The sequence below is a fragment of the Leptidea sinapis genome, chromosome 19, assembly GCF_905404315.1.
Source record: "Leptidea sinapis chromosome 19, ilLepSina1.1, whole genome shotgun sequence".
In the NCBI taxonomy this organism is placed as follows: domain Eukaryota; kingdom Metazoa; phylum Arthropoda; class Insecta; order Lepidoptera; family Pieridae; genus Leptidea; species Leptidea sinapis.
The window spans coordinates 1,629,499-1,639,112 of record NC_066283.1 but is presented as its reverse complement, the minus strand read 5'-3'; the positions used below and the strand labels follow the sequence as shown (position 1 = coordinate 1,639,112).

General features: G+C 34.7%; 1 protein-coding gene across 1 annotated transcript; it reads right to left on the bottom strand.

Moving 5' to 3' along the window:
* Nucleotides 1–1,700: 1,700 nt before the first annotated feature.
* On the bottom strand, nucleotides 1,701–7,388 carry LOC126969952 (cytochrome c oxidase subunit 5B, mitochondrial-like). Its single transcript, XM_050815598.1, has 4 exons — nucleotides 7,218–7,388; nucleotides 5,396–5,569; nucleotides 3,967–4,010; nucleotides 1,701–2,018 (listed from the first exon to the last, which is right to left on the bottom strand). Exons 1-4 carry the CDS (start codon nucleotides 7,303–7,305, stop codon nucleotides 1,956–1,958), a joined length of 369 nt encoding a protein of 122 aa, XP_050671555.1. The 5' UTR covers nucleotides 7,306–7,388; the 3' UTR covers nucleotides 1,701–1,955.
* Between the last annotated feature and the right edge of the window lie 2,226 nt (nucleotides 7,389–9,614).

The window sequence follows — 9,614 nt, the reverse complement described above, 5'->3', positions numbered from 1 at the left end:
GAGAGTAAACAGTTTAAATTCTCTTTGGCAGTTTGGCTGTATGGGCTTTTGACCCCTTTGCCTGTCCAGATGGACGAACAGAACAAAAAAAAATCTTTGGAAGTGGCCAAAAGGCCAAAGAGAATTTAAGCACTCGTTCAGGAGACGGGAGTGCCATAGAAAATAATCTTGAGAAATTTCGTTTGTATTGTGTTAGCGCTTATTACATTTAACTGAATTTAGTCGTCTAAATTTAGACTTTACTCAATTCAGACAAGTATAATCGCATTCAAATACATAGCTTCCTAAATTCAGAAGTTAGTATGGTTTCCGAACGACTGAATCATACCATTTTAGAAACGCATTTAGGAAAGATTAATCATAATCGCATTAATTAGTTACTGATTTCAGTCGACAGTGGCTCTTCGTGCGTGGAGGACGCATATAAGATTTATGTTCCCGAATAACAGTAATAGCCTAAACAAGTTTCAGAGATGGTTTTTGTCAGCAGGGCTTGGGATATTTAAGAAATGAAATTTAAATCTTTCACGCATTTTTTTAAGCCCTATTTCCTTTTAAACTTCAATGGTTATAATATCAAAAATAATCTTTTTTTCGTTGTGTCCTCAGTGATAAGAGGTCCCAACCATGTAATTACTCATGGTATGAGTCTTAACAGAGCAATACCACCCACGTGTAAACAGCACTAGGGCGTTTTGCAATTTGGCAGACTGAAGAGGCGTGTAGTGTGGAGTGGAAGTGTGCGCCGCGCCACACCGATCAAGACTCGACGCCGCTGACTGGCTAGAAAAATCGGCGTAAACGGCCCGCGGAATTGTCATTTTAAAGCATTGAGAGTGAAATTCACTGGATGTTTTGAGCCCATTGCAATATTTAGATTATGTAGACGAAGTTAGACCATCGAGATTTAACAGTAGCTGCGAGATTACTCGACTGCAGATTCCAAACTATTGACGACAAGTATTTAACTATTTACGGCTACATGGACTAGACAGGGTATGATTTCTGGCTAGCTTTACGCGTCGTGTCGTTTATTTAACAATATACAAACATCATCTCTCGAAACGATGGCGAACTCTACTCAATCAGAGTAGGTACACATCGTCTTCTCGACACTTAGTTGTAATGGAACAGATATACATTCTTCTGAATCTGAATAAAGAAGCGATGATTCCATCGAAAAGAAAGTTTTGAAAGTATTTTGCTGGGTTCGATCCACCGGACTATTCTACGAGCGATATAGATATACTACAATACTGAAATGAACGGCAAGCGTCTTACCCCTATTTCTCTACCTTATAGCTAAAGGACGTAGTGTTTAAATTCTCTTTTTCTAAATAGATTTTATGTGAACCAGCGACAGAATAGAATGTTCTATTTGTTTTAGTAATTTTTATAACAATAAAGGCATTTCAAATTTGTGGAAATTTTAAATGAGTTCAGACCGCCATTTTTTTCGACGTCGTTTACGCCGCCGCCGACGAATTTTTACCTCTGCGCACGTAACTTAGTGTGGAGATTACACGACTCGTACTTTTAATAACTGTGCATAAAAGAGAGACTTGATCATTCATTAGGTAGGTATAAGGGGCATTGCGATCACACATTTTTGTTAAAGTGTAAGCTGCTTCGGCCTTGCCATAAGCAATATTACGTAAATTATTAAAACAAGTTCTTAATATATAAATAAAAGGCTAATAACAACATCAGTACTTTAATAACTACATAAATTAATAATTCCCTTAACAAAACACTGCACTTAGGTAACATGAATAAAACACTGGTTCACTTAAAATTATTATTTTAATGATTTCACGAATATGATTAATATCGCATCTGTGCAGAGTTTTGTTTCACACAAGCAGGAACTGTGGATTTAAATACTAAATCCTGTGCAGGCAGATGCGTTCATGTTTCTCTGGTATACTACTAATAATTGTCAACTAAAAATTGGTTTAAAGCGGCGTCTTCTCGATAAGTTTGTACCAGTGCCCACATTCACACCGACGAGGATGATCCTGAAAAATTTTTTTTTATATTATGTCCACTAAGCATGATAGTTATTATTCCACCTTCGCACGACACGCCACAAGTTAGGATATCATCCTCACCATCTGGATGTGTGGCGGTCCTCCACAGTGCGGTTTACAAGGAGCTTTCTTCCACGTACTACAAAGCTGTGGAATGAACTTCCTTGTGCGGTGTTTCCGGGACGATACGACATGGGTACCTTCAAAAAAAGCGCGTACACCTTCCTTAAAGGCCGGCAACGCTCCTGTGATTCCTCTGGTGTTGCAAGAGAGTGTGGGCGGCGGTGATCACTTAACAACAGGTGACCCGTACGCTCGTTTGTCCTCCTATTCCATAAAAAAAAAGTTATTTTGCAGTATCGCTGTGTTGAATGAATTCCACGAATAAAACTGCACTGCAAATGCACGTTAACTGTAAAATAATCATATACAGTTAAATTATTTATTTAATTATAATTTGCATTCCCATTGGTCTGGGCATTTGATTTTAATGGTACGTAAGAATATATTGGTATCAAAATCGGTTATAAGGTCTATATCTTATCTTATACATAGATATGTTAAATTGTGCGAACACAAAAATGTATTATAATTAAACAATATTTATCTAGATATACAGGATGTTACAAAACTACCACTAGAGCCGAAAGGAGGTTTAATGGGGCCTTATAACGAGTCCATTCACAATATTTAAGAATCTTAGTAACGCTGTATAAATCTTAAAAATAAAAAAAATATTATTTTCGCTGATGTGCAAACCCTATTTCAGTAAAATTAGAGTAAACTACGCAGGATGCACCTACGTTTATACCCAATTCGCGAAACGACAAAAATTTTAAAAGACCTAACCTAACGAAACAAACTAAACGAACACTTACTTTTTCATAATAAACGTTAAATTTACAGAAACGGTTCAAAGTGTACTCCGCCTTGCTCAATAGACAACCACGCTCGTCACGATATGACTTATATGGCATTTCGCACCATCAAATATTATTATTCAAAATAGGATGTGACATCACTTATTCAAAGTCAAAAACTGCCACCCATTCCAAAACGGCGCAACAAACTCTGCGGGTTTTTTTCATCGTCGGTGCTATTGAACCGAACCACTCACGCAACACGCTTCCCATCTCGGCAACCGTTGGGCAATCGGAGAAATACACTCTGTCCTTCACATAACTCTATTTGCAACTTTGACAACATTTTTTGAAGCCAGTACTTGATATGATAACATCCTTATATTGAGGTACCAAACATTTATGAATGAATAGAAAAACTATTAAAGTAGACAATTATTAGGTATTATAGGTACAGTAGTACATAGGCCTTTCTGTTAAATAATCTGGTTCTCTGATATGATAGCTAACTAGGATTGCCAAATTTTTGGCTTTGATATTTTTTACAGGGTATTTTGTAACACGTTGTATAACATATTTTCTTGAGCTTTAATAACTTTTTTTCATTAATTTGGGTTGAAAAAAGTGATTTAATATCACATAAATTGTTGTTTTTCTTTGGTATTTACTGTAATGTTGAGGTAAAGCATTTTTAATATGACTTAAAAGGTTATTGTCAAATGTGTTCCTCTCATCTGAAGCAGATATACAACCTTGAAATAAGCTTTTTAAAATTGCTGCCATCTGTTAAAGGGCCAAAATCAAACTACTCTATTAAACGAATTAAAGAAGAATTTCCTGTTAAATACTATACAAATGAGTTAAGACTATGATATTTAACTATAGTGCAGTCATTTAATAGGTTAAGTTTTGAAGTATTCTAATTGATTCTCACTGGTGTCATTTTAGATGTTAAGTAGACCTATTTTAATGTATCAAAAATTGAGATGAATCTGGCTCTTGCAGTCCGACAGGGTTGGTTGAGTCATAGACATATAAAAGTAAGGAGATTTATTTTTAAATAATAATGATCTCACCTTATGTACCCAGAGCCAATTGATGCTTGTGGAATGCTCCTCACCTGAAAGAAATTGTGGAAGTTAGTGCAACCATACACAATCCATGCATCATTAATACAACTGACTTTTGAAATTAAATATTTTTTTATATAAGAGGGGGCCAACGGCTAAGAGACTCATATGATAGGAAGTGGTTAGGCAACCGCACATGGACATTCGAAAATCCAGGGGTCAAGAAATGCTAGGGCCTTTAAGGTAGGAGTATGCTCTGTGCTTGAAGATCGCTGATTTGGTTAGGAAAATCTTCAGCCAGTAATTGTGTTGAGGCAAAATATGTTGTGGAATGCCAGATGACAACACGATGCCGTTGGAATTTGATATTTTGATGTAATGTCTGGTCGTAGATCCGGCTGCTGGTATCAACCTAGACAACTCCTCCTAGCACTCCTGGTAGAAGATGCAGAGAGAACCCCCATATCTACGCAACACAGAAGATTTAACCCAATTGGATTATTGCAATTGGAGCAATTATTGCTTTTTCCTACATTACACCTACATTTAACAATACTAACAACTATGTGTTGATTTTATATATTATATTTGGTCTAAGCATCATGCATAGTATTCTTACTACTTAGGCAATAGGCATGATTCAATAATATTGAACTCTTCGAGTTCATCTACTCATTGACACAACATCCGAAACACATTTTAATGATTATGAACTGTCATAAAGATTAGGTGAGACTTCTTGACAAACAAACTAAAATACTTTTTCAATATCAGTATCAAAATGTATGGATGATACACAGTTTGAATAAGTACCACCATAGATTACACCTCCAGTGCCCTAACATGACACATCATGCATAAATTTTGCTGTTTATTGGGCTTTCAAATCTTCTGATTTGTGATCTCTTCCACAGATGCTACCTAATACAGCAGAAATTACCCACAGCAAGTTTGTATGTATAGCAAGCTGGTACAAAACTTTTAAAGGTCATATCAACCACCATGAAATATATTCTGAACAGAAATAGATTGTTGAGAGCCATAGTAGCATGAATACACATCAATTTAAAATTATCATTATGGTAACTAAAACATAAATATGAAACTTTTTTTACCAGTAGGAGGCTCCTTTGCACAGGATGCCGGCTAGATTATGGGTACCACAACGGCACCTATTTCTGCCGTGAAGCAGTAATGTGTAAGCATTACTGTGTTTCGGTTTGAAGGGTGCTGTAGCTTGTGAAATTACTGGGAAAATGAGACTTAACAACTTATGTCTCAAGGTGATGAGCACAGTTGTAGTGCTGCTAAGAATTTTTGGGGTTTTCAAGAATCCTGAGCGGCACTGCATTGTAATGAGCAGTGTGTATCAATTACCATCTGAGCTGAACATCCTGCTCGTCTTGTCCCTTACTTTCATAAAAAAAAAACTTACATATACAACCAACAATACGGGCATCAAAGCATGAGGGTACTAATGTAGGGTTATCACGAGTGCCAGCAGCTTTCTTCAACACTTTCATGTTGAAAGGGTCATCATTTCCTGATTGTAACGCTAGCAATTCCTTCTTCTCCAAACCAGTGGCATGTTCCATTGGATCCACCATCACTATAATAGAATCATTAATGTAAATTAAATTTAAGGCAGCAGTAGCACTGTAGCTGTATGTGACAAGTTCATTTGGGGCAGTACTGCTCTATATTTATAATGGCCATACAACTGAGCTATACTTGTACTATTCTATTCGATGGTGTATTCAAATCAAAATCTCTTCGTAAAGGGTTGAGCTAATGAGAAGAAGTAGCAAGAAACTCATTGCCACTCTTTATATCATGATTGTCATTTTCTTCGATTTACAAATCATTTCAATTACAATATAATATGTAAAGTGATGCAACAAACATACTCAAATGTCAAATAGTCAATGCCTTACAAGAGTAAGCCAAAAAAGTAAATGTAAATTAATACAAAAGTTATAGAGTACAGTAGCCGCATCATCCACACACAATGTATGTAGATTTAACTTGTTGTTAAATCTACATGAGACTTCTTATCTTAACATCTCAGGTGGAAAATAATTGAGGTCTCATGGTCATAGTAATGTGCTAAGGAATATTTTGTGATGGGTTCCAACTCAAATTATACTTCTGTCTTAGGCTTTTAGCATTTGGGGAGTCTGCCAGATGATCATCACCAATTTATACCTTGTACATTGTGAACACAAAACTAAGAAAAAATTATAACTAGTTATAATTATTGGCCTATGCAGAGAACCTTCATTTTGGCAAATACTGTTGAGGAAAAATCGGATAAATGCTGCAATCTTTATCAGAAGTGAGCTCTAAAAATTTCTATGTAAAATAACCAGAAAAGACTCGCTTTCTTCCTTACAATACAAAAAAAAATAAAAAATAGATAAACAAAAGATTTATATTAGGTCACATAAAATTTTAATACTTAATATGTATCTGTTACATTGTAAGACACCTTTATCTAAACTATATTATTACAAGTGAGAAAGTATGTTTTAATTTTTGGTATGGATAATTTGAAACTCACATAGATTATCCGTCAGATTATCACATATTATATTAATATAGGAATAATATTTTAATAATGTCAACTTGGATGATAAAATTCAACATTTTCTTAAGACAATATTTAAAGATCTATCATGCATATCTTTTCTTTATTTTAAAACTTATTATAGGCTCGAAAACAGCAAAGATTTTTATTAAAGAATCCGTTCTTACACTTGATAATTTAATTTAATAAAAAAGACATCCTAATTATTTTAGAAATTATATATAAAATAATTTTAGTGTAGTTTATTTCTCATAATACAAATAGGTAATATACATATTTATCTACACTAATTTTATCACATTATGTTTGATAAAGATTGATAAGATCTAACCTCAAAACGTTAAATCGTATTTTAACTGGCTTATAGCCAGTGTAGATTTTACAGATCAAAATATATAAAGTACTTTTTTTCTTGATAAAAGTAAAATAATTGTAATGTAGAGGAAGTTTTCTGCGGTGAATTATGACATGAGACGAAACCAATTTAATATTCAAATTAAAAGTAATTCCTAACACAAATAAAACCTAGTAATTAAACATGAAGTACAATAATTTCTAAATGGATTATGGAGTTTGAGGCTTTTTGACATTACGTAACTAAAATTTTGAGTTTTGACAGGTACGTCGGATGAAAATGTGTTTTAGCCTAACAATATATTACGTTTCTTACTTTTATCAGCGAATCCCCGTCGGGCTGAAGAAAGAAGAACACTTTTGAGGGCATTTCCTCGAATAATTTGCCTGCACAACGAAGCCATTTTCGTTTGTTTCGAAATAATTAATACCACCACCGTAATCAGTATACCACAATCCAGAAATCAGATTTCGATCACAATGGCATTGGCAATTGTCAAATGTTTTTTTTTTTAATTTACACCAAAGAGTAAGACACCACTATATTCAATTGAATGGCACGGGCTGCAAGTGTTAAAGACTGTTTCCCAATTGCAGCGATCGCATTATGCGGCATAATGCTCAACGTTAATTTTTCCAACTACAGCAACGCTTCGCACCATCACGTGATGCTTAGATAATAATAATTATATACCAACTCAATGGTAGAAAATTAACGTGTGTTTTTTCTATAATATGTTGGCATTGATCCATATTTTATTTACAATCGGTAGTAATATTGTTTATTGTTGAAAAAATTTTGGATACATTTCGTCGTAGTTTTTTAGAAATATTAAAACTTAATTCCAACTGTGTTAAAAAAATCTAAGTATGGATAAAGATACAAATTTACCGAAAAATTATTTAAACATTATTCGTTTATTGTATTTTGGTTTGAGCTGATGGTCTTGTTACCAATGCTCTAAATAAATAGAACAAAAACTAATGAAGGCATAAACATTGACTTTTTAATTTTATGTACCACATTTATAATGTGAATACAATTTCATTTTAGAATTCATCAGTATACACAAATTTATTGAATAGAAATATATTTTTGTCAACATTGCAATGGCTTGATCGAATCATTTAATGAAGCAGACATCATAAATGTTTTCGTGGCAATGAACATATTTATCAAAATGAAGAAGACAACATCTTATTTTCTTATTAGATTGCTAACTCTATGAATATTTTTCTTCAACACTGAACTTAGTACATACACACTCTGCTGATGAATTTTAAAACTAATTCATGTTCCAATTAAGCATCAGCACAATTCGGCATTGTGCGGCACTGAGTCGAATTATGCTCTGTAATCGGAAAACTACCCTCTTAATGTCAACTAAAAATGATGATAGATTGTATATAAGTATTGAACTTTCATATGGAATAAAATAAAGATGATTTTTGAATTTGACATGAAATTTTCTTTATTCAAAACATATTCTTTTGGCAACACAATTTAAATATGACTTCTGGCATATGACCGCCACGGCTGGTCCAATCTGGAGGTACAATTTTCGATTACATTTTCCAACATTTGTGGCCGCATATCGGCAAGAACGCGGTGAATGTTTTTCTCCAAGTGGCTAAACGTTCCGGGCTTATCGGCGTAGACTAGCGACTTCACATATTCCCACAGAAAATCTTGCAGGCTGATTCACGGATCCGAAATGTGAAACTATGCGGATACCAAACGTTTCTTTCGATAAATCAATAATGGCACGAGCTGTGTGACATGTTGAAACCACAGCTCCTGCACATCATGGTGTTTCAATTGATGAACGAAAAAGTCAGTAATTTTGCTTCTATAGCGGTCACCATTGCCTGTACAACGTTTTGACCAGCAATTTCAGTACGGACCAACAATTTCACCAACCCATATGTAACACCAAACAGTCCGCTTTACTGGATGAAAGGTGTCTCAACATACACTAGAGAATTATCATTACTCCAAATACGGCAGTTTTGTTTTTTGACGTAACGATTCAAACAAAAGTGAGATTTATCGCTAAATAATATTCACTTATGAGAATCGGTGCATAATGGCGGATAGACTGATTCGAGTCGTCCTCCAGCCTACGCTCTACAGCAGCAATGACTTCTTCTGTACCCACCTTAAGACGTCTCTATGGATTAGTATTATCATTTAGAATTAATGTGGTGCGAAAAACGTTCCATAATTAACCAAATTAATTGCTCTGATAGGCGATTATGTTGACCGTAAAATGGACGTAGTGCGCGATACGTATTTTGGACTGCACCATGATTTTTAAATTATTGCACAATTGAAAGCGTTGTTCAGGCGTCAGTCGTTTGATGAAATGAGAAACCAAATTAAATATAAATCACTTGACAGCAGATATTACCCTAAAAACTTCTGCTTCTGCAAGACCACCTGCAAGACAACTTCCGCGAGAAATGTCCGACAGTCTGTCTGACAGCAGCTTGCAAGTGTCAACCCCGTTGCAAGTTCTGTCCGGACAGTTTGTCAAGCTCTTCCTGCGAGTAGTCGTCACCAAGTTTTACTAATAACACTTCTAAATCAACTACGGTCATACGAATAAAATTGAAATATTTTTGACCATCTTACAGTTATATTTAACGTAATAAATTGTGGTAAGCATCAGCTTCACGTCTCCTAGAAATCCATTCTCGAACCCAAATTGAT